Source organism: Monocercomonoides exilis, assembly GCF_001643675.1.
Source record: "Monocercomonoides exilis strain PA203 chromosome Unknown scaffold19-1596985, whole genome shotgun sequence".
NCBI classification, from domain to species: domain Eukaryota; phylum Preaxostyla; order Oxymonadida; family Polymastigidae; genus Monocercomonoides; species Monocercomonoides exilis.
The window spans coordinates 66,572-91,532 of record NW_027150564.1 but is presented as its reverse complement, the minus strand read 5'-3'; the positions used below and the strand labels follow the sequence as shown (position 1 = coordinate 91,532).

Here is a 24,961-nt window from a genome sequence, read left to right as displayed (position 1 = left end):
TGCTTTATGAGAGAAAGAAATGTTAACAAATAATCGGTTTGTTTATATCAACAAGATGAGTTTTAAATTGGTGTATTGAAACTTATCCATGGAAATAGAAATACTTGTGGGATGATAAGAAAATAACATTAAGACATGACATGAGAAGGAACAAAAGACGAGAAGAAGTAAATTCATAAAAAGATTAAGAACAGGAGAGCTAATATCCACAGCAGCAATCCCATAAAAACACTCCTCCTTTCAGTCACAAACGATTAAAAAGAAAAACAAATCAAACCAAAATTGCAACCAAACAAGAAGAATTTATTTATTCTTTTCTTTTCTTTTTTTTCTTTCTTTAAATTTTACTGGGCCATTTGGAGGATCTTCAGGAACGCGTCTTTGATGGTCGAGGACTGCTCCTCCTGCGACAGCGACACGATCGACGGGCTGATCTGCTGGAAGAGCTGGGCAAGGCTGATGTTGTTGGCAGCAGCGCCGTACGACGCAGCGAGCTCCTGCTGCACACGATTGGCCAGCACCAGCAGCTCATTCGGTACAGCAGACCCTGTCGGCGTTGTTGTCTGCTCGCCGCCCTGTGCACCACCCGCACCCGCCCCAAGCGCAGGAGCCATCTCTCCCCCCATCACACTTTGCTCGCCCATCGCGACTGTCCCCATCGGCACGGCCTGCTGCATCGTTGAGAATGCCAATGTGCCTGTGGGCATGCCAGTGCCAGCCATGCCCATCTGCGAGGGGCCATATCCCTCAGGATAGCCAGGCATCATCGCAGTGCGCGGCTGCTGGCGGAGGAGCTGCTGCTTCTGCCACGCATAGTACTCGTCCAGCGACATCCCGTAGCCGTCGCCTTGTGAAGTCCCTCCCAACAGCCCGATCGATGACATCATCGACGACGACGAGGCAACTGCTGCAGCTGCTGCAAGGAGCGAGTTTTGGGTGAGCGGCTGGTGCTGTGGCAGAGATGCAGGTGCATATGCATACGAAGACGTCAGAGGCGATGTCAGCGAGGTGCTGCTGGAGTTGATTGGCTGTGTGCTGATCTGCGTGGCTGGTGCAGAGGCCATCGTTGAGGCTGAGGCTGAGGCTGGGGTGCTGGCTGAGGCAGAAGATGAGGCAGTTTGAGGGAATGTCGCAGCAGGAGCAGACGGCTGTGGTGCAGAAGTTGGCGCTGCCGATGCAGATGCTGCTGCTGCATCTTTCTGCTTTCGTGGCCCGCGCTTTCGCCCCACAGTTCCTGGCTTCTTCTCATTCGCCTCGTTTTTCCCTTCACCGTCTTTCTCTTCGCCCTCTGCATCTTTCTCGCTCTTTTCTTTGTCTGCATTCTTCGGCTTCCGTCCGCGGCGCTTCTTTTTCTTTTTCGACTTTCCGTTTTCTGAGAAGTCTGATACATCCTCTTGTGATATCTTGTCGGCATCGCTGTCTTCAGCATCGCTATGCGCATCATCTTCCACAGCCTCTCCCACAAAATCGTCATCCTCCATCTTCTTCTTCTTCGTGCTCCCTGGCTTCCTCCCCCGCTTCTTTCCTGTCACAGGCTTCTTCTGCTTCTTCGCCTCGGACTCGTCTTTGTACTGATCATCATCATCATCTTTGCCTTCCTTCCCTTCCTCTTCCACATCCATTCCGTCGTTGTTTGCACCTGCACCTCCGCCTGCGCCTGAGCCAGCGCTTTCCTCTTCTTCTTCCTCGTGGCCAGCCTTCGCAGACTTCCTCTCAAAGGCAAGCTGAGCATCCAGCTCCCGCAGCTCTTCATCTGACAAGAAGACGTCGTTGAAGTGGAACTCCTCGCCCGGCGCTGGCTCCCATCTCGGTCGCACAGACTTCGCTTTCGGGCGCCTCTTCACTTTCTTCTCCACTTCGGAAGAAGAAGACTCCTCCTCTCCTTCGTTCTCCTCCTTCTCTTCGCCTTCCTCCTCGCCTTCTTCTTCGTCTTCTTCGCTTTTCTCTCGCTTCTTCTTTTGGTTCATAATGCGCCAGTAATTCAGCGCTGGTGGGTCTGTCTTTGGAGGACGCATGCATCTGTTGAGGGCAACAAATGGATTCAGGAACTTGCCACAGGGCTTCACAGAGAATTTGGTGCCTGTGAAAATATTTTTTAATAACATTATTATTTTAATTGGAAATAACGGAATTTATAATAATAATAATGTTGAATATATATTTAAATTGGAATATGATTGAAAGAGGGGGCTAAAAAATACAACAAAGGCACACATGTCATGCAAGTGTTACGGCAGTCAATGATTTCCTGCATCGTCAGTGCAAACTTGAATATCCGATTGGCTTCTGCTCTTGCTTCTTTCAGTTTGCGCAATTTTTCGGCTTTCCTCGATTTTTCAGTCTTTTCGTCTTTTTCTCCTTTTCCTTCTTCGTTTTCAATTTTCTCTTTTGCTTCTTTCAGCTCTTCTTTCACTTCCTCCAATTTGCTCTCTTCACTTGTTTCGTCTTTCGTTTCTTCTTTCACCTCTTCTTTGATTTCTTCCTTTATTTCTTCTTTCATCTCTTCTTTTCCTTCTTCTTTCGCTCCTTCTTCCACATCCATTTTCTGTTCCGCCGCTTCCTCCTTCGCAGCCTCTTCTGCTTTGTTGTCCATCTTCACTTTCTGCTTCAGCGCATCGATCATTTCGCGTGTCAGCACGCCCATTCCAATCAGCGGATGGTAGTTGTAACTTCCGATGATGTACTTCTTGTCATCGGGAAGGTTGTAGAATGCCTCGGTGTGCTCAGGGCAGAAAATAGCGAAGAAGGTTGGGCCATCTGCTTGGATTGATTCAGTTGATGAATCAGATGATGAAGAAGAAGAGGAAGAGGAAGAATTAGAGGAAGAAGAGGATGTTTGAGCTGCGGTGGATTCTGATGATGAAGCAGGTGTTGCCACTTTCGTTTTAGCAGAAGTGGGAAACGGGAGAATATCGATAAGAAGATGGTCTGCCATTGATGCAAAAGAGAAAAACATAAACATTTGTTTAAACATAAAAATGAAGATTTAAATTGAAAAAGAATAAAAATGCAAATTTTTGTTAAAACGTGCAATAATTATTTCTAAATAATGACGATGACGATGACAATGACGATTAAAATGAAGTTCTCAAAAGCCATTCAATTTGACAACGTTCATACTTTTCACAGCACACGACACATGGAACCATTTCTGGCAGCCATCGTGCAGCTGCAGGAAGCGCTTGGACAGAGGCACCACTTCATCCTCTTTGACATCCTCTTCCTCAGGCGACTCGTTTCCGTCGTTGCTTTCCTCTTCCTTCTTCGCCTTCAGCGCGTTCTTCGGCTTCCTCCCGCGCTTTTTCTTGACAACTGGTTTTGCAGCAGCGTCTTCGCCTGCTTTCTCAGAACCCTCAGGCTTCTTTTTCGGTGGGCGCCCTCTTCTCGGCTTCTTCACTTCAATGACTTCGACATCTGAAGAGTTATCTTTATCCTCTTTTGCAGCTTTCTCTTCATCGGCTTTGGCCTTTGAAATTTCTTTCACATCCTCTTTCTCGGATTCTTTTTCTTCTTTCTCTTCTTTTTCTTCTTTCGCTTCTTTCTCCTCTTCTTTTTCAGCTTCTTTCTCAACTTCTTTCTCCTCCGCTTTCTCTAACTCCTTTTCATCCTCTTTTTTATTTTCCTTTTCCTCAGCTTCTTTCTTTTGTTCCTTTCGTCTATTTCTTCTCACTTTTTCTTTTGTTTCCTTAACTTCCAAAACATCAGCCTCTTTTCCTGATTGTTCTTGAGCATTTTCAGTATCACTTTCTTCGGAATCGGATTCCTGGTCTTTCAAAAGGGAATCGCAGAGAGCACAGCTACATCGAATCATCGCCCCTTCCGAAGAATTGCACAAACAGCATTTGTGCTTCTTTCGCTCTTTCAACACTTTGTCAATATCGACGGCTCCATCAACAAATTGCAGCTTAATAATTGGAACGAATTTATAAATCAAGAAAATGAAATTAGACAAATCAAACTTCTGGGAGATATATAGCGCAGCATGTGTGAACCCATCCACCATCATTGCTGACTTCGCTCATTGCTCCTCCATAATGCGAACATAACCTACATTGCCTTTCAGAATTACGAGCATTTTTTTGTCCAACCTTTTGTTTTTTGATAGCATAAACATGTTGCCTAATAAAAAAAAAAAAAATAATAAATTTTTTAAATTGAAATATTGGCTTTATAGTCTTCACACTTGCATGGCTTACATAGCCACTCATCTTCTTCAAGCTCCTCAGCACTTATATCGTAGCATTTTGCATGTACAGCCGTTTGACATTTGTCACAAACGACGATCGGGTTGTCATCATAAGATGTGTACAATCCACATACAGTGCAAAATTTATCTTATAACAGTTTATCAAAACACAATAAAATATTATGCATGATGAAATATGTTGTACTATTTTACACAAAAAAATTCACACCATCAAAAGAAATCTCTTCATCGAGTCTGTCAATATTCTCCGCGCTCAACACTTTTAACGGGAAATGAAGTTCATCCAAGTCACTTTCTTCTATTATATTTATGCGGGGTATTATGTGAATGCAAAATTTTTTCAAAATGAGAAAAATAATTGCATGAAAAAAGAAAATAATATTTTTTGAAATGTTGAATATCAAATTTTATAAAAAGCTTAATACCACTATCTTCCATCTAGATATAATGCGAATCAACAATGGAAAACAAAAATTAATTCGTTGTTAAAAATTTTTAAAAAAAATAAATACGATTTAAAAGATAGAGAAATATTCAGACTGTAAAAATGGGTTTGTTAACAGGTGATCAACCATTAATTAGTCCTTTGTGATAAAATATACGAATATATCGAAATACATATATTTTTCAAAAATATGAGCACCTGAAAACGATCACTGCAACCTAAAAACGAAAATAACAAGAAATAATGCGACTATTTTTGTGATATAGTGACTGTTTCAATGAGCAAAGACTGTGATATGATCACATTCTTGTTGTTTTTTAACTTTGATGATTTGAAGATAAAATTTATGAGAATGAAAAAAATAAATTTGTCAAAGGGATCAAAAACCGGAAAGAGGAATTTTGAATGACAAAAAGGAAATGGAATTAACAATCTGCAGGTGAAACATATGAATTATTGTGATTGTTCAAATGAGCAAAAAATAAACTTTCATCAAAATTAAAGTATACAAGAATTTTCTAAATAAATAATTATTTTAAATGATTTGATTTTTGAGTTTTCGAAAGCGTTTCTCATCTAACTTTCAGACTTCAGAATAATAATAATAATAATAATTACTTCAATAGTTATTTAATATTATGAAGAGCAAAAGAATTGTATTTTTTTTTTTTCATTTGACAATTATTGTAGATAAAAATGTATTTGAAATAATATATCAAGAACGTTCTAATCTGCATGTATTGGTAAGATGTAATATATTGGGTCCCGATTTTAACTGTGAATTATTCTCAATATTTCACCAAATTTAACACATTCGAATATCATCATTCATCAAATGATATTTTTTGTAAAAAAATTATGATTTCTATTGAAAAATCCTATCATAACATAATTTTTAAATCATTATCACTCAAAAGGTGGAACATATTTATTCGAAAATTATTTGATGATAATGAAAAGAAAACTATGAAGATGATGAAAAATCTTCAGATTCTGTAAATAGCAACTTATTTTATTTGGGTATTTGTGAATTGAGTGAATTAAAGTAGAAAATAATTTGAAGAATGAAGAAGATTTTAATGATTCTGTAAATATTTGTAAATTCTGGTTTTATTTTTGGTAATGAAACTGAAATTCACAACTTATTTGTTAATCGTTGAAACTTAATTACACATTTATTAATCGAATTTACAACAATGAAGTATATTTAAGAAACAATTCAAGATAATTTCTTTGAAAATTTTCGGACCCAATAAGTTACACTTTACCGATGTATTTAGCATTAGCAGCATTTGAAACTTATTTCAGTGAATAATTGACATTATTCAATCAAAAAGAATAATCTTTATTTCGTCTCAACAAAAAGAAAGTAATATGGTTACAAAAAACCGTTATGCCAAAAACTTGTGATCTTGTTCCTCTTTGTCCTCCTTACTATCCCTGCACATGCGCACATAAATGTGACTGTTTGTGTCATGGAAAAGAACAACCAAAATCTTCAAAAACTTTGCCATATGACCCTGATGCATTCAACACAACTAGCAGAGGTTTTCACAAGCCCCCAAGCGATGAAGATTATCCAACGTCTCGTCAATATCGTCCAACAGATAACTTAGGAACCGATCCCAGCTTGGTTCCTATGGCAACCGAAATGAAACGCCAATACACTCCAAAACACGTTGATCATGAGCCATTGGCTAAGTCTCGTTCTTGGAAGGGTAGCGAACCGTTTGATCCGCACACAATGACGAGAGATTCGTATAAGGCTCCGTCTTCAGCTGATTATCCTGCTCGTGTACGTTCTTTTAATTCTCCAATGAAATCAGAACCTGGAAAATTCGATACAACATATAGGCAAACATACATCAAGCCAAGCGAAGATTTGTATAGCCCGTCTGTGGGCCCAGGAGAAACAAAGGCCAGATCATCTCCTCCTGGACTTTTTGATACAGAGTACAGAACAAATTACCTTGGAGAGCCTACTGAACGATCATTGCCTTTTAAGAGTTCAACACAACCTTTGGGAACTCGCCCTACAGATTTTACTACAACAACACGCGGAACATATAAAAGTCCATCATCTGATGATTATCCTACAAGAGAAAGAGCTTTTAAAGGTGTTCCAGAATCTGCAGGTCCTCTTGGAAGGTTGGAATCCACAGCAAGGGAAACATACAAAGATCCTGGACGTCCAGATGACAAGCACATTTATAAGCCCCAAGATAGCAAGCTTATTGTTGGTCCATCTGCACCATTTGAAACCACTTCGCGTTCTTTTCATGGACCAAAATCTCATTTTTGCTGTGGATGCTCTTCAAAATAAAGTTATATTCCTTTCTTGTGATCTTTATAGTTTATTGATTTTCTTTATATATTTTTTGATTTTTTTATTCATGAGCAATATCACTTTATATTCATGAAACAATTTTTTATAAATCTGAATTTATTTATTCATATTTTTCTTCAAGTAATTCATGTCAAATTATCGTTTTGTCTTGATTTATGTTATTAAATGAGAAAATTAATTAATTTTGAATATGTGTTTCTTGTGAAATTTCAAAGAGAAATAATCCTAATTAATTATTTTTTCCATCTTTGTTTTATTTGTGAAAAAGAGAAATGGATATATTTCTTTCTTTATGAAAAAAGTGTAAAATGGCAAGTATTGAATGCGCTAAATTAATTGTGAACTCTCATATTTAGGTTTTTAACGAATAATAATTTTGCTTATCCCATTAATAATAATAATAGACTTGCTTTTTATTTGTGTGTGTGTGGCAAGGAACGTTTAAAATCTATGTTTGATATTTTCAATGAAGAAGAAATATACAATAGTGATATTAAAGGTTAGATGTATTCGAAAAGGTTAACAATTTCAACTATTTATTTTTTGTATTTTCAGAAATTTTGGACGAATATACAAAAAAATGCGAGTCAAAACGTATTGCTGAATCAGAAAATAGAACGACGTTACAAAGTTTGAATCTTTATTATAATCTTAATAATTTGAAATGATTTATTGTTTATTTTAATTTATTTTTTCTTAGAACTTGCATCTATTGCATATGAATCTACAAATCAGAGGCACATTATAATATTAATAAAAATCATTTTTCTAACATTGGGTGTCAATAACAACGAAATGTTGCTTTCTGGATCAAGAGACTTTTTTTTGGATCTTCGAAATATATATGTCCACTTCAAACCTGAAGCGCAAACACAAGAATTAATTGTGCTCCTTCTAGAAATATGTCAAATGAAATTATTCTTTTGTAAGGACTATGGTGGATGGTGTTTTTTTGAGTCTACGTTGTCAAACTGGATCTATGAAAAAGAGATTTTAGAGAAATTTCCATTTGATGAGAACGGACATATAAAAACTGAAGAGTTGTGTGAAGCGTTGGTTATGCAAACGTCAAGAATGGCTGCATCGTTTCGAATTTTATGTGCATATGTTGGATGTATGTCAAATACTTATCAATGGGATCTTATCAAATTTCAGATTTTTGACATATTATCAAAGACGCTCCTGGCTTTATTCTGTAAAAATGACCACGTTTTGAGAAAGACGAGTGAGAACTTTCACCAAGCTATTTACAAAAACAAATGTTTCCTGGAAATTTTTGATTTCAATTTTCGGAACGACATAATAATGAATGCATTAATTACAATTCATAATTTGAAAAGATTGCAAAAATGGAGGTGTTACCACAATAGTGACGATGATGCTATTGATGATTATTTCAACGTTTTTCTTGATCAAATTGTTCGTTTTGAGCTTTATGTGCAACGAAAACAGTTGGCTATTACAAACAGCTACGAATGTAAGGAAAAGGAAAAAGAGCTGCTCGTGTTTACTGATTTCATGAAATTGAGGAAAGATAATGTTGCGTGGTTGCTTATCACTATTTTAAATAATAAATATATTAATTTATCGGCTGAAGAACGATCAAAGTTGTTTTTGACTGCTATTGATTGGTTTGAAAACTGCTTACAGGAAAGCTGCGTTGTGAATTGGAAATGTTTCGAAAAAGAAGTTAACATATATTTTGATGATGGAGAATCGAAAGAAATGAAAGGAGATTCAATAGAAAACATTGTAAAGTCACTGGATCAGCTTAAAAAGGATTGGTACATCAAATATTCATTTGTTGAATTTCTGAATTCATTTCTTGTATTTTCAAAGCATAATCCCTTAACTTATTGCGAATTGAAAAAATGTATTCAAATTTCTTCGTCCATCGTTTCAGAAAGAGCTGCGTTGATCAACTATTTTCGAAACCATCACGAAAAGAAAAATACGGGAAAGATTGATAGCAATCGTGATGGATTAGAGAATAAATGCAAATCTATTTCACATCTTGAGTTTTTACAGCAGAGAAGATTTTTTGATGCGGAAATCTTAAACAAAAATGCTTTGTGGCTTGATATTCTAATTTATCAATATCAATACGTTGAATTTGCAGAATTGTTTGAAAGCATTAAACCTTTTGTATCATTTGATGATATTGATGTGAATTTCATAAACGCTTCCAAAGAATGTATCGATTCTCTATTACTAAGTCTTGATATCTTCATTAGAGAATCGAAAAATGATGGTGAAATGCTTGCGCGGAAGCGTAAACTGTTAATGGTAAATAATGAACTCGAAAAAGAAGGTTATGATGATGCTCGCGCAGCTCACCTTCAAAGAAATAGTTGATTTTCATCTGTAAATGAAACATTTTTAATTTTTCAAATAGTATTTTGGAAAAGAATGCTTTTTATTTGAGTTTTGAATATTTTTTTATTCATTTTTTCATAAATGTTTTAATGAGCTTTTAACTATAAATTTATCAAATACTTTGTGAACTTTTTAGATAATGAATATGATTCATGTTTTTAATAATCACTTTTACGTATAGAGTTGTTCATCGTTCTTTTCCAATGTTAAATATTTTTTTGAAAAGAATAAAAGTTCAAAAAAAAAACCGTGAATTTTGAATATCAATGGGTGATTAAAAATGAAATCATATTTTCAATGGAAAAAAAGTTTGAAATTTAGCCGAATCATTCATTAAGATAAACCTACAAATGAATCACAAACTTTGAAGAGTTCATTTCATTTCGTTGATCACAACATTGTGAAATTGAAAAAATAACAATTGATTGACATTTGGGGGAAAATACGTGCTTTCATGCGTTATTTGCACATATTTTGAAAACTTTGTTTCACTTATAATATAATTAAACTTTATCAGATTTCAAAATATATTAAATTTTCACAATTGAAAACAAACATCATTGATGAAATATTTTTATGTTTTGTGACCTCATACGTATTTCCAAAATTAACACATTTTTATTGCGTTTTTTTGATCACAAAAAGCTCATTAAAAGTACATATTTAGTTAACGATAATGCTTGAATTGTTATACAATGCCCCATTTTTTTGGATTATTGTTTCACAAAAAAGAAAAAAGCTTAATTGATGTTCATTTTTTGAATAAAAAATCGATATTATTTTGTCATTCAAATTTAAAGTTTTTGAAGGTCAATCAATGAACTTTGACTGACCTTCAAAAACATTCAATCGAGTGTGTCATCTTCCTCTATGTATGAAAGATTTTCTATAAAAGTTCCTTTGATAAAAAATAAAAATGTTAATAATTTTCATAATGAACATTTCTTTTTGCCACAATATTTGTTATAAAATCCTTCTTATTACACTCAATGACTTTCGTGCTCATGCACATCAAAAATTATTGTGTTGAATCATTTAGATATAATTTTGTTGGTTTTGTTGCAAATATTGATGCAAAATGAATTGTGCATTATTTGAATAATAGTCTAAACCGGATATAATCACGTTGAATTTATTCACATTTGTTTATAGTCACAATTTTCGATGCACAAATATTTTTTTCCCTTTTTTTTTCCATCGCATATAATCACACGGCTGAATATTTTCAATCACATTAAAAATTATTATGGGTTCATTTTTCAATGAAAAAACGATTATTTGATTATAATTTTCTATTTTTCGCTTTTTCATAAAAATGTTCAAATAAGTCAGTATAACATAATAAAATAAAAAAAATTGTTGTTTTTATTGAAAAACTTGTTTTTGTGAAACATTTCCAAAAATAAAAAAATTGACTCATAATTAATTATTTCATAAATTAATTTTTAAACTTTTCTGTGCACTGTCTCATCGAATATAATCACAATCGGACAATGTCACAAAAAGTTGTGCAAAAATCGATGAGATTTTATCCGGTTTTGACTGTATAAACATTTTTGTTTTTAATAAAATGAACAAAATTTTATTTCTTTCATTCACATAGGAAGATGACATCATCAATTGAATATTTATGAATGAAATCTTTATCAATTTGTTTTTATTGATTTTTTAATTTTTTGTCATTGGTGATCAAATATCTGTTTTTTTTTTTTTTTTTTTTTTTTTTTTTTTTTTTTCTTTTTATAATTTCACTTTTCCACAAAATAGCTGCAATTTGAAAGAATAGAACTTTTTTGTTCAAACGTTGAAATTGATTGAACTGACATCACAATAAAATCTCATTTGTGATTTCATTTTATCTGATTCAAATCTTTTATGTTTTGGCTTTGAAATCATATTGTCATTTCATGAAGACTGAATATAGAAAAAATTATTTTTGAAATTTAGGAGAAATATGATATTGAGTTTCTCCTAAATTTCAAAAATAATTTTTTCTATATTCAGTCTTCATGAAAATGGAAGTTTGATAAGCCAAATGAGTTTGCATTGATGAGATATATTTTGAGGAAAATTGTCAGAATTATTCCTCTTGCAGTTATTGTGAAATCGATCTTGTCTTGTATTTTATGCGATGTACGGAATTTTTTGCGATATGTGTACCAACTTTTTTTTGAGTTTTTCAATTTTATTCAAATTTTTGAATGATCTATTTAATAATTTTTATGGATAAAGTCTGCCTCACGCGATATTAATATAAGTGGAGTTAGCACGAAATAACGAACGAGAAATCAGGTTTGTTATTTTTTCTATTTCGTTCAGATACTCAAATCCTGCACATCATGACATGAACTTTCATTTGGAAAAACAACAAAAATTATTTAGCTCTTTGGTTTATTTTTCGATGGTTGAAAAATGATTGCTGTTGAATAATAATTGTTATTTCATAAAAAATATTCATTTGAAATTGATTTCATCAGAAACGTTATATTATTTTCCAAAAATTCAAATGGACTTGAATGTTAATTGTTAACGGCAAATTTCTATAAAAAACAAAAACTTGGTATTGCATTCGTTGAATGATAATAATCGGATGGATTTGTCGAGAAAAAGACATTCCGTTATAAAAGAAAATTTAGAAATAAATTAATGTTTCTGCAACATTTCAAACAAAAGATTAATGCATTGTTTTGATTTTTGATTCTGGTGCATTTTTTTCACTTGGAAATCTATGCATTGAACTCAGTATTTTTTTTTTAATTCATACAAATCATTTTTTTCGCAAAGGGACTAACGAGGCACTATTTGATTTGCCTTGTCAGATAAGCTTAATTGAAACGATCAAATAAAAAATGAATTAAGCAGTGATTTCAAAAACGATAAATTATGTTTTTTTCCAACCATTTTGACCCATAATCAAATAATTTCGTATTCGACTTGAGCTTTATTTTTAATTCATGTCTTAACTGTAAACTTGACAAGATAAATTCGTTTAAATATTATCCTTTAAAACAAAATATCTGTTATTGATACCAATCAGATATTCTGAATGAAATTCTTTGTTGGACTTCTTTCACTTGCAGCATTGACTGCACAATTCTGGGGAGGAATGGGAGGACTTGGCGGATTAGGAATGGGCGGATTCGGAGGCATGGGAGGAATGGGAGGCCTTGGTGCATTGGGCATGGGAGGAATGGGTATGGGAGGAATGGGCTTTTTGTGTGGGTCTGAACTTTCTGATGAAGAACTTGAGGAGATGTGCTGCGGATCTTGCTGCTATCCTGATGGATGCTGCTATGAGTTGTGTGCTTGTGCAGCTCCTTGTGATGCATGTAATGGAATGGGATACAACGGAATGGGATACAACGGAATGGGATGCAATGGAATGAATGGTGGCTATGGTAACTACGGAAATATGTGCCAAGCCCCACGCATGTATGGTCAAACATCATCTATCCGAGGAGGAGGAGGTGCAGGATATGCGAACGGAAAATCAGCCAATTGCTATGGTGCTGGAAACAGAAACTGCGGATACAACCAAGGTGCAATTTGCGGATCAGCTAACGGAGCTCACATGAATGCTGATGCATGTCGCGTTCATGGTGACCGTGCCTATGCTCAAAAATGCGCAGATGAGTTTATGATCCGTCGTGCAAACGAAGCAATTAGCACAGGAAACGATTGCTATGACATGGGACATGCCAACATGTGTGCTGGATCACGCCGCATTGCCGGAAACCATGCTTGCGGAAACGCTAACAACTGCTACAACAATGCTGCTGGCTTGAACTGCAACTCCCGCGGAATCTACGGAGGAGGAGGATGCTTGCGTTCATCAAACTGTGGATATGGCGGATGTTAAATTGCTTTTCCTATCTTTCTTAAACATTATTCAATGTTAGATAATTTTGTTTTCAATTAAAAGTCTTGCATTTCCAAATATTTTAACTTGGATAATTTATAAATGATCTTAAAAATCGTTATGTGTTAATGATGCAACAGAAAATCAAACAATATATTTGATGTGATTCAAAGCAATTGCAAATAAACTTCTTTATAATACAAATGGAATATTTGCAGGGCCTTCAAAAAATACAAACACAACAAAATATCTGTATTTTATTCAAAATTAATAATTTTGATACTAAAGAGAAACTACCAAGAAATAAATAACAACATGAAAAACATATGATAATTATTTCTTTCTTAAACGTTTACTAAAAATAACAAATAAATTTTTATGTTTTATGTTTTGTATAAAAATATAACAAACACTTAGAACTTCATAAATATAATTGCGGCTAACTCAAAAATTTAAAAAGAAGGGAAGAAAGACGCAATATTCATTTTGTCGTCAACGCCCGTTATATCTGATTGGTTCAGAGATAAGCACAAGCGAGCACTTGGCCCATAGAATTGCCCATCGAGCCAAAAGGAGAACGAATCATCAGCGTCTCGCCCCAAAGTGTCTATCTGAAGATGCGCCACGCGGAAGCACCGAAGAACAGGCGAAAAAGTTGTTGAGAAGGAAGAAGAAAGAGCCGAAGATGCTGTTGATTTGGAGCGAGTGTTAGACTCAGCATGGCTGACTGACCAGTCGTTGCTCAGAACAGCAAGCTCCAGCGAGTCCAGGTGAGGCGCTCCGGCAAAGCCAATGTCGTCTGAGTGTGGGACAGACGTGGCTGATAAATAGTAGCACGTCTCTGTGGTGGCAATTGTGATCTCATCCTTCGGAGTGTTATCGGTAGAGACCTAAGTGCAAAGTCGGTTCATGTCAAATAGAAAAATAAAAAAAATAATGGAATGAAAATTTGACAGATTATTAATTATAAAAACATATATGCAAAATGACAATGACAATATTAATCACAATATATATGTTTCATTCAACCAAATAAAGAAAAGATTCAATTGCATACCTCCAAGAAAGTCAGCCTCAGTCTGCACGGTGTGATATGCTTCACATTCTTTCTGGCGATGAGAGAGTGGACAATCTGCAAGCTATCCACGCCTGGCACACACAACAGCATCTGCAGGCAGAAGGCGCATCTGTGGAGACTCATCCACTGTGCTGACTGAGCTGCATCGAGACAGCCAGCAGCGTCTGACAGGGCAGCCAGCGGAGAAAGAGGAGAAAGAGGAGCAGCAGATGAGAGGTCATCGTCCACACAGGATGTGGGAGGTGTGGAGAGAGAAGAGTCGTCCCCCATTTGTGACACACTTTGTGTGGAGATCAGATCATCTGCACCTTCTTCGCCTGTTCTGTTGGAGTTATCTCCTTCAACTGCCTCTCCCTTTTCGAGTGCTTCCTTCATCGCTTTCTCTCTTTCTTCTTCTTCTTTTTTCAGCTGCTGCTCCCTCAACACCCGTTCAGGCAGCGGATTCTTCGAAACATCGTCGGCTGCCTCCAAAAGAGTCAAAGAAAGAGAAGACACTGGAACTTCTATGAGTTCTGATTGAGCATATGTGGATGTTGCACCTGAGTAAGAGAAGGAAGAAGAAGAAGAGGAGGATGATGATGAGGAAGAAGAGGAAGAAGAAGAAGATGATGATGATGAAGACAGAGAAGAAGTAGAAGCAGAAGATGACTGAGAGAGAGAAGAAGAGGAATATGGCGTGAACCATGCCCAGATGGGTTTCGGGAGCTCCTCCTGTTTCGCCGCTGACTTTGACGAATCAGCCTCTCCTCGTCTTATCTGCTGCCTCTCTGCCTCCATCTCCCTCTCTCTCCTCTCTCTCTCTTCTGCCCACTGCTTGCCCTTCGACCACATCTCTGCTATCCAAATGTTCAGTGCTCGTTTGTGTTGTGCCATCGTCAGCAGCAGCTGCATTGCATCGTCCACTGCATGCAGAGGGGCTGCCTCGTCGAACGAAGAGAGTGTTATTCTCGATTTGTGCAGAGCCGTCAGCTGCGAAAGGTGTCTGGCAGCAGGTGATACGAGGGGAGGTCTTAGAGAGAGAGAGGCGAATCCTGTGTGGAGGGCAGAAGGGAGAGAGACAGCAGTGTGCAGGTGGGTGTGGGTAACATGTCCTCTGTGGCTGTGCTCGGCGTAGTGGACGAGCTGTGTGACAGGAGAAAGAGAAGAGAAGGAGGCGCGCTTGCATAGGAAAGAAGGGGAGAGCGAGGCAGAAGCGAGGCAGCTGGAGGAGGCAGAGAGAGAAGAAGAGTGAGGGTGGAGGATGTTCTGGTGGATGCTGCTGGAGGAGACGGAAGAGGCACGTGAACGAGTGAGGGAGAGTCTTTTGGATAGTTGGCTGTTGGAAGGGGAGGAAGGAGAAGGAGAAGATGAAGAAGGAGATGAAGATGAGGTGGAAGAAGAAGAAGAAGAGATTGCAGCAGCATTCGAATGCTCACAGGCACTTTGTTGGCTGTCAGCAGCTGAAAGAGAGAATGGCTGTGTCACATTTGATGCTTCATTCATTTTGGCATCTGTCTCACTCTCTGTTGTCGAATCCTTCGCTTCTTCTGCTTTTTCTGTTGATTGCTCTTTTTGCTCTTTTTCTTCTTCCTTCTTCTTCTCTTCTTTTCCTTCTCCATTGGATTCTTCTTCATTTGTTGTCTTTGTGTTTGTCTTTTGTTTCTCTGAGTTGCTTTGCTCTTTGCATTCATCTTTCTGAGCAGATCCCTCAGATACAGTAACAGCCTCATTTTCTAAACAACAAACCTTGTTTTCCTTTCCTTTTTCCTCTTTCTCCTTCTCTCTCTCTTTCTCCTCTTCTTCCTCCTCCTCTCCCTCCACTCCAACCGTCCACGCCCCGTTCTTCTGCTCCAGCGACGAGAAATCAGCAGCAGTTGTCTTCATCGAAGGAAACGCCAGTGGCTGCTGAGAAGACCAAGGGAGGAACACGAGGTGATGGAACCAGGGATCGATGGAAGAGAGATAGAGGCCAAGACGATTCTCATCTTCGAGAGGAGAGCGGGGGAGTGGAAGAGAAGAGAGAGGGAGGGATGTGGTGGTGGTGGTGGTGGATGTGGTAGCTGAAGGAGAAGAAGGAGAAGAAAGTGAAGAAGTTGAAATTGAAGAAGAAGAAGAGGATGATGACGATGATGAAACAGACGATGAAACAGATGGAGAAGTAGAAGACGGCGGTGCCGAAGCATTTCCCACATCAAACGACCCGAACGACAAGCCAGCAGCCAAAGCGCCCATATTCTCTGCACCTGTTTGCCCATTCCCTCTGTTTGCAACACGAGCAGCGTCTGGGTCTCTCTTGTGAGGAGTGAGGGGCACGAGGTAGAAGAGCACCTGCTTGTGCTTCAGCAGATGGGGAAACGTCGTCTGCACCTGGAAGAGCGCGTTGACTGCTTTGTGCACTTCCAAATTTCCGCCCATCAGGACGATGCGAAGAGGAGGGGACGGTTGAGACTTATGAGTGGAAGAAGAGGGAGAGGGAAAGGGAGAGGGAGAAGAAGAAGATGATAGTGAATGATCATTGGAAAGAAGAGACTGTTCAAAGAGTTTTCCTCTTGGAGAATTAGAAGAAGAAGAAGAAGAAGAAAGAGCATAGTTATTCCATTCATCATCCTGCAAGCTAAGCAGTCCCTCAACGATGATGCCAGTGAGGGTGTTGTAGTCGCCGTCGCTGAGGACGAAACAGGAGAAGTCATGGCGCATCAGATCTGGCTGGTGGAATAGACGAGGCAAATGAGGAGAAACCAACTGAAGTGGAAGAGAACTGGAGAGAATGGAAGGGGAAGAGAAGGAAGAAGAGGAAGAAGAAGAGGAAGAAGAAGGGAATGCTGAAGATGATAATGATAATGAACTGCGATTATTTGTGGATGAAGTGAGAGAAAGAGAAAGAGGACGTTGTGGAGAGGAAGAGGAGTTCGTTCGTGTAAGTTGGGCAGTTGAGAGATTAGCAGCCAAAGAATGAGAAGAAGAAGAAGAATTAGGAGAGCTTGACATTGTTGAGCAAACATTCTTCACATTACAATCATCTATATATTCCATCTGAACCCTCTGCATGAGAGGAGGAAGGCGAAGGAACGCCTTGTAATGTTGCGTGCCCTCTTCCTTCACCTGCCACAGCCACTCCACAACCGCCCGTCTGTGCTCAGAAGAAGTGTCTGAGGAGGTGAGAGCGACAAACGAGGAGACAGAAAAGTTGGGCAGCTTGCTGGCACTGCTGACTTTGCTGAGGTTGCTGAGATTGTGAGGATTATTGGCATCATTATTAGCATTGGAAGGAGAAGAGGAAGGAGAAGAGGAAGAGGAGGAAGAGGAAGAAGAAGAAGAAGAAGCAACAGTGTTTTGAGCGACGGAGGAAGAGAAGAGAGAGACAGAGCGGCGGAGGGAGGACTCAGACGATGCAGCAGAAGGAGTGGAAGTGGAAGGGACAGCCGAAGAAGCGATGACTTGTGAGAGGAACTCCTTTTTGGCTTCGCAGAGGTCGCTGAAGATGCGCATGATGCGATGGAGAAGAGGCATCAGACGGGAGGAAGGGAGACACATGGCAGCGCCTGCCACATGGGAGAGGAGAGAGGGAGAGAGAATGTCAGAGGAAAGAGGAGGAGGAGAGGAGGAAGGGGAAGGGGAAGGGGAGGAGGGGATGGGGGTGGAAGAGGAAGGAGAGGAAGAGGAAGAGGAAGAGGATGGTGAAGATGTTTCAGTGACTGAAGTGTGTTCAGAAGATGTGGTGTCTGTTGTGTTTGAAGCAGAAGAAGTATCGGAAGAAGAATCAGAAGAAGAATCAGAAGCAGAACCAGACGAATCAGAAGAGGAGGAAGAGGAAGAAGAGGAAAAAGAAGAAGATGTGTCAGAAGACTCAGAAGATTCAGATGAAGAAGTCGGATTCATAGCAGAGACAGCAGCAGGAGAAGGGAAGTTGAGGGGGATGTAGCAGTTGATGATGTCAGCCAGGAAGGATGAGACAAGCACTTCAATTGGTGGGCGAGGAGGGACTATCGAAGGAGGAGTGGTGGATGAAAGAGAAGAAGAAGAATATGATGATGATGAATATGATGATGATGAATATGATGATGATATTGATGACACAATTGGAGAATAACTGCCAGAAGCAATCCTCTTTCCCACAGGTGAATTAACAGCAGAAAGATTACTCTCCTGTGTGTTACCCTTTCCCTCTGCACTTGTCCTATTATTATAACTATTACTATTATTATTCTGTCTCTTGTGGTGGTGCACAGAGCGTGTTGACTGTGTGAGCACAAGAGATGCCATCGGATGCTGCAGAGCAAAGTCAGATGTCACAACTGGAATGGTCGGGCGGATGTCTGTTGGAATGCTCTCACGAAGAATAAGCTCATTTTGCGATTCTGTTGGATTCTCTGTCATTTGTGGCTGATTCAGACTGTTGCAGCTGCTTTTGCTGTTGCTGCGGCTCAGCTTAGTCACTTCTGTGTCTCTGCTATTTCTATCTGCTGAGCTTGCTCTTCTTCTTCTCCCTTCTCTTCCTTCTCCTTCTCCTCTTCCTCCTCCACTCTGTTCTTTCCCTGCGATTCTCCTCACTCTCTCCTCTTCGTCGCAGAGTGCAGTGTACTTCGCCTTCATCGCTGTCATCCCTGTCACACACAGCTCCTCCTGCACCACCGTCAATGTGTCCCTTGCCACTCCACCAACAGGATGCGGTTGCAGCACAAACGGCCTCAAGTGCACAGCCAGAGAGAGGAGGGAGATGGGGTCAGCAGCTGGGCAGCGGGTGAGGAGCAGGTGGCGGAGAGAGAGGCAGAGAGAGAGGATGCGCTCGGAGATGTTGGGGAGGAGGAAGAGGTCAGAGATGTGCTGCAGCAGGCGGGACGACAGCTGCATCTTCTGCCACACCACTTTGCGGAGGAGTGAAATGGACGGCTGAGCACTTGCGTGTGGAGGAAGAGAAGAAAGAGTTGTGTAGCACGGCGGTGGAACATTCTGATCTGATGTGTCTTTGTCTGTGGACGACTGCGATTCTGCTTCTTGCTCCAGTTTGGATTCGGAGCTATCACTTTTTTTCGTGTTTTCGTCGTTGGAAGAGGAAGAATGGCTTGAAGATGTTTCTGATTCTGCACTTTTTTGTTCAGCAGATGAAGAAGGTTGCTGAGCAGCTGTTGATTCTCCACTCTGAGACTGTTCTTGAGACGATGAAATTGAAGTATCAGTCGAACAGTTCGTCTGCTCTGATACAGCTGAAGATGATTCTTTGTCTGTTTCCGCAGCTTTCTCTGTTGATTCAGCAGATGAATTGAGCTGTGAGTCTGTTTTGATATCAGTTTGAGTGGCTTCTTTTGCTTCGCCCATCTCTTCCTTATTAGCTTCAGCATTGTTCTGTGTGTCTGTATCATTTGCATCAGAACCCGCAGAACCTGAAGCACTGGTAGAAAGAGAAGTGCTGGCAATATTAGCTCCTTCATTGACACTGCCTTTTCCCTCAGCCCCAACACTCGCAGAATCTGCCTCTCGTTTTTCGTCGCCTTCGCCTGCTGCTTTCTCTTCCTTCCCACGCTGCTCTTCCTTCTTCTTTTTCGCCTTCTTCCGCTGCTCCTCTGCCAGGATGTCTCTCCTCTGCCACTCTTTGTAGAACGGCGAGTCAAAAAGCGGCGAAGACGACGACGCCATCCACCCTTCCATCACGTCCGACGCCTCCGAAATCCACTTCGGCTTTGAAAATGCCAGTTCGCTTTCGATCGGCTCGTGTGCATGTGACTGCTGTGGCTTTCCGCTTTCTGTGCTTGAAGACTCTGCTTGGGGAGCCTCACTCTTTTTCATGACTGACAGGTTCAGTTGGGCATCACCACCAAACGCATCCCCTCCAAAACTCCGGAAATTCGTGCAACGCAGCAAATAAATCATCACAAGAAGGACAATGTCTGACATTAAATATTTTTAAAGAAAAGAAATTAAATCTCAAAATATCAAAACATCATTTTTTTCCTCATACGATGGTTTGAAAAATGTGTGGTGAGACGTAGACTGCTTGTAAGCGCGTTAGAGTTATGAAGGGGAATGTAAACAAGTATGTCAAATAATCTTGAAATTACGTTTTCTCTTGTTTGCCCTGAGGTTGTCAGAACCTTATGGAACTGAAAAGAAAAATTGAAAACATAAATCTATAAATATCACTAGAAGCACAATCTCCACACAAATGCAAGCTGTTCTCCATGAGCGGTTTTCTCTTCCATTGAAGTTCCAATTGTTACTTTCCTAAAAATGGAAAACAATATAACCCAGAAAACCAAACAAAAAAACATTTACCAAAGGTTGATTGATTCTGTAACTTCAACATTTGTTGGGGGGCAGTCGCAAAATAACGAAAGATAAAATGCACTATTCAAATAAGCTGCTATTTTTGTTTCTGAAAAATAATTTGAAAAACATTTCATATTTTTCTCTTTTATTTTTTTATAAACGAACTGAAATATCATGCCTTCGACTTTTTCACGTTCTGGTGGCTTTTTTTTCGCTTTAACATTCGCCAGATACTGTTCAACTTGGTCAGATTGAACTCCACACGCTTTTTGTATCAATGATTGAAGAACAATTGCAGCATTTGTGGTATTTTTCATCAATGACCAAAAATTAATGTAATGCGAAGGCTGTAGATCTGGTTGCAATTTTGATGCTTTTAGCATCTCAATAAATGCCTTTATTATCGAAGAATCCATGTTATATGATCTCTAAACCATATAAAATTTTTGTTTGTCATTTTTAAGTTCTTCATTATCTTAGAGAATTTATCGATCTCTTCCATTCATTTTTGAAAAGAATAATGATTCCATTCTTCATATTCCCATAGTATTTTTAATATTTCTGTTTTCGTTTTACCGATGCTGTATTTCTTTGTTTCAGCATTTTTAATTTTGAGACAATGCTATTCATTAGAATTTAAACGTAGTTGGTCAGTTTCGTCTAGATTATATGTTATTGGTAACTTTAGTTTTTTAAGAGGTTTATTTTTATCCTAAATAATTTATAACAATTGTATCTGCTTTTTATTTGGATAAAACAAATGTACTCTTTTCTTATTAAATAGGGGGTTTTGTCGAAATACATGTAGATATGCAGTTTGCCAGATATTATTTATTTTGAAAGTTATATTTTTGTATAAAGAAATAAGAATCAGAAATTGACACTTTTTTCTATGCCCACTGTACAGTTCGAAAAAATGGATCACCACGTGCGAGATGGAACAAAAGAATGCATTGTGTTTATGAGAGACCTCCAAGTTTGACATTTACATTTATATTGTTTTTTCATTGAAATTCCATTTTTAAATAAAAAGGAGCCCAAATATAAACAAAAATTATCTTTATTGGACATAAAATCTTCTGGCAACTATCACCTTCCTATTCCAGATAACAATCAGTACACAATTGCTTTGTCAAATTGCGAACTTCGTTCCGGAAGGGTGTCTGTGAGTGGATCTTTTCTTAATCCTGGCAGCGTGCATATCCCTTCTTACGAAATTCCGCTTCCTATTTATTATTATGCATCAACAGGGATTTGGGCGTTGTTGACAGTTTATAGTCTTATTCGTGTGATTTTTTTTCATTCACTTGAAGTTGGATGCATATTGCATTGGACGCAAATATGCATGTGCATCGTGCATGTCATCTCTTCATTATTACGTGCATTGAGCATTGATACGATTCCGCTTTACCGACGTGAACGACCATTATGGTTCCGCATATTGTTAGAGATTGTAACATCAATTGGATGTGTAATTCCAATTGTATTCCTATGGCTTGGGGCTCTGGGATCATCTGTTACACACAGAAAAACCCAAAAGACATCATGGGCTGCAATTGTGATTGTATCTCTTGCGTCGATGGGTTTTCGAATGATGATGATATTCTACGACAAAATGACATTTATTGCTCTTATAATCATTTTATTTCTTCTTACATATCACTGGTTCTCCAACGTGAAGACAAACAAAACTGCGTTGCAGAATCAACTTCTTCTTTCTCCACTTCACCCAATGAGTTTCTCCCTTCCTTTCCGCAATCGGCTAACATTCTTTTCCAGGCTTCAGTTTGTGTTTATTGTGTATGCAGCCGTTCGGTGCATATATCTTATATTCTTCATTGCACTTCCACAACCACTCGGATTCATTACACTTATTATGGACGACTTTGGAGACTTGACAACAATTGTGCTTTGCTCGATTTTCTTCGACATCATTTCATTTGGAAAGGCTGGAGAAACAGAGCTGAGAAATGCAATTGCTGAGCGAAGGAGACGAGCCGCAATTTTTAATGCTAATGCTAATCAGCATGGCGGGGAAAGAGGCGAAACAAACCTGTTCCAAGGGATTGACCTTAACCACGTTACTTTCATGAACAGAATCAGCTTTAGGGCGAAAAAGAACGGACTATATTTGAGAGTGCTTTCACAAGAGGAAGAAAGAAGAGTGGAAGAAGCAGTACACTTTGAGGAATTGTTAGGCTTAGAAGAAGATTTGGATGAGATTCACGGTGAGCAAGAAGGCAACGATGACGAAGGGGATGAAAATGGTAGAACCAGAAATACAACAGAGAGGAGGCACCAGGGTCGTCAGCAAAGAAGACTAACGCAAAGAGAGAGAAGAGCACTTGTGGATGAGATTGACATTGACATAGAAAGGCAGACAGACACGAATTCTCCTGCTGCTGGATTGCAAAACGGGCTGCTATTTGGTGACTTTGCCACGCAGAACGGAAGGAATCGGAGAAGGAACAGAAACAATGCGGGAGAAAACGAGAGGGAAAGAGAGCAGCATGAGATGAGAGAGATCAATCCACTCTTGCACATACTGATGCTAATGGGCGAACTGACACCGGAACAAGGGCGAGACGAGATTGTGCATGAGCACCAGGAACATCACAGAAGAAGAAATATTCGAGAGAATGCTGAGGAGCATAATGAAAATGACGAAAATGATAGTTCAGAAGAGGATGAATCAAACAGCACAAATGAAAGTGAAGATTCGTTGTTTGATGAGCAGGAGGATAATTTGAGGAATTTATCAGAGCATATTGAACTTATTGACCAACTTGAAATACCTCCGATTCTTGTTGTATCAATTCCATCAGGAATTATCGTTACTGCAACAAACGAAAAATGAGAAAATGTTTTTTGTATTGAATGTTTATATACCGACTCTTAGAATCAAAATTGATACAGCGATGAGTAAATCCAGATCCAATCAAAAATGATATGATTTTATTTGATTGGTTTTTCCTGCTCAAAAAGACTATTTTTTGAAAAGTTTTTTGCATTAATCTTAGTGGAATTCATCGAAATGTTAACATATCATTACTATGCATACGTTTCCTTTTTTTTTTAAACTACCATTGCTTGCATTATTGTAAACTTTTTTTGAATTTTTATAATCAACATTCCACTGAATTATCCGTCTGAGAATTTCTTTTACATTTTTCAAGAATTTTCAAGAGATTATTATTTGTTTGCTAGTTTTAATGTTTGTCCTTTCAATCATTTATTATTTGATATATTACAAAGAATAAATAGAGAATCGTATTATTGAATCTTTTTTACCAATATTTTTTTTTTTTTTTTTTTTTTTTTTTTTTTTTTTTTTATTTATTTATTTATTTATTTACAAATATTTAAAACGTTTTATTTAAATATTTTTAAATCATTTTTTCTTGAACACACAATTGCCCCATAATAATATCATTTTTCCAGCATTATATCATTTTCATTTTCCTTGTTTAATGAATTTGCAAAGGAATGTTTCAAAATGGAGCTTGCGCAAACAATCATTTATTTTTCATTTTCACGTGACTGAATTCGATTTAAAAGTTTGTTTCAGTTATTGATGCCAACAGAAAATGACCCATTTTGAAGGCAGATGTTACAAAGCTGGCTTTATACATTTTCATTCATGCTTGATAATTTGTAATTTTGCAGAACCTCCACTTTTATACCAAAGCCTTATGATATCAATAACTTAATGGCTTGTTTTCAAAAAATGATTCACTCAAGTCCATTCCAAGCGATGCAAGAGAAAAATAATCTTATTTAGCAATATTGCTTTCTTTATCAATAGCTTTTTTAAAAAAACAAAATTCATTTAACTCAGAAAGGCTGAAATCAACTTGAAAATGCAAAAGAAATGATTTTTATGCAAGACTTGGAATGCGAATGGAAAACAGACCCCAGAACTAAAACAACGGAAATGCCAAAGGAATTGGAGGCTTGAGGTTTTCTTTTTTGAAATATTTTGTGATTTGCATTCAAAGATGTTTTTTTCAGTAATCAATGAATGGATTATTTTGGCTGTTAAAAGCAGAAACTCACAAATATTTCACCTCACACAGTTGTGAACTCAAATCTCAACAAGTTAAAAAAAAAAAAAAAAAAAAAAAAAAAAAAAAAAAAAAAAAAAAAAACAAAGCGATGGATAATTTGCAGAATAAATTAAAGAGGATGAATCGAGAAGTCTTTGAAGCGGCAGGAAGAATTATTCGTAAAAGAAAATTAACATCGTAATGAATTCGGAGAATTCTCATTAAATGAGGTTGATTAAAACATTGACGGTCAATCTGAAAAATCAGGAAAACGCAAAAATTGATTGATAAAAATAAAGAGATCAAAGAGGAAGATTACAAAAATAAGTTGATACAAAATTGAAGAGAGCAAGAATAGGA

At 37.9% G+C, this 24,961-nt stretch overlaps 6 protein-coding genes across 6 annotated transcripts; 4 read left to right on the top strand and 2 right to left on the bottom strand.

The window, feature by feature from the left end:
* Positions 1–37: 37 nt before the first annotated feature.
* On the bottom strand, positions 38–4,755 carry MONOS_8189 (putative NuA3 HAT complex component NTO1). Its single transcript, XM_067878576.1, has 8 exons — positions 4,720–4,755; positions 4,633–4,645; positions 4,416–4,505; positions 4,184–4,334; positions 3,960–4,119; positions 3,121–3,904; positions 2,215–2,928; positions 38–2,080 (listed from the first exon to the last, which is right to left on the bottom strand). Exons 2-8 carry the CDS (start codon positions 4,643–4,645, stop codon positions 345–347), a joined length of 3,648 nt encoding a protein of 1,215 aa, XP_067728318.1. The 5' UTR covers positions 4,720–4,755; the 3' UTR covers positions 38–344.
* Positions 4,756–6,031: 1,276 nt separating this feature from the next.
* MONOS_8188 (uncharacterized protein) lies at positions 6,032–7,385 on the top strand. The gene has a single exon (XM_067878575.1). The coding sequence runs from the start codon at positions 6,046–6,048 to the stop codon at positions 6,973–6,975; it is 930 nt and encodes a 309-aa protein (XP_067728317.1). The 5' UTR covers positions 6,032–6,045; the 3' UTR covers positions 6,976–7,385.
* Positions 7,386–7,449: 64 nt separating this feature from the next.
* On the top strand, positions 7,450–8,198 carry MONOS_17481 (uncharacterized protein; the record flags this gene model as incomplete). Its single annotated transcript, XM_067870405.1, has 5 exons — positions 7,450–7,498; positions 7,555–7,629; positions 7,700–7,779; positions 7,930–8,113; positions 8,176–8,198. The coding sequence occupies 5 exons, from the start codon at positions 7,450–7,452 to the stop codon at positions 8,196–8,198; spliced, it is 411 nt and encodes a 136-aa protein (XP_067728316.1).
* Positions 8,199–12,381: 4,183 nt separating this feature from the next.
* On the top strand, positions 12,382–13,403 carry MONOS_14689 (uncharacterized protein). The gene has a single exon (XM_067867512.1). The coding sequence runs from the start codon at positions 12,422–12,424 to the stop codon at positions 13,232–13,234; it is 813 nt and encodes a 270-aa protein (XP_067728315.1). The 5' UTR covers positions 12,382–12,421; the 3' UTR covers positions 13,235–13,403.
* MONOS_14688 (uncharacterized protein) lies at positions 13,343–20,971 on the bottom strand (the record flags this gene model as incomplete). Its single annotated transcript, XM_067867511.1, has 6 exons — positions 13,343–14,124; positions 14,292–20,176; positions 20,248–20,389; positions 20,450–20,510; positions 20,562–20,661; positions 20,734–20,971. 6 exons carry the CDS (start codon positions 20,969–20,971, stop codon positions 13,687–13,689), a joined length of 6,864 nt encoding a protein of 2,287 aa, XP_067728314.1. The 3' UTR covers positions 13,343–13,686.
* A 394-nt stretch (positions 20,972–21,365) lies between these two features.
* On the top strand, positions 21,366–23,412 carry MONOS_14687 (uncharacterized protein; the record flags this gene model as incomplete). Its single annotated transcript, XM_067867510.1, has 3 exons — positions 21,366–21,370; positions 21,417–21,531; positions 21,589–23,412. 3 exons carry the CDS (start codon positions 21,366–21,368, stop codon positions 23,410–23,412), a joined length of 1,944 nt encoding a protein of 647 aa, XP_067728313.1.
* Between the last annotated feature and the right edge of the window lie 1,549 nt (positions 23,413–24,961).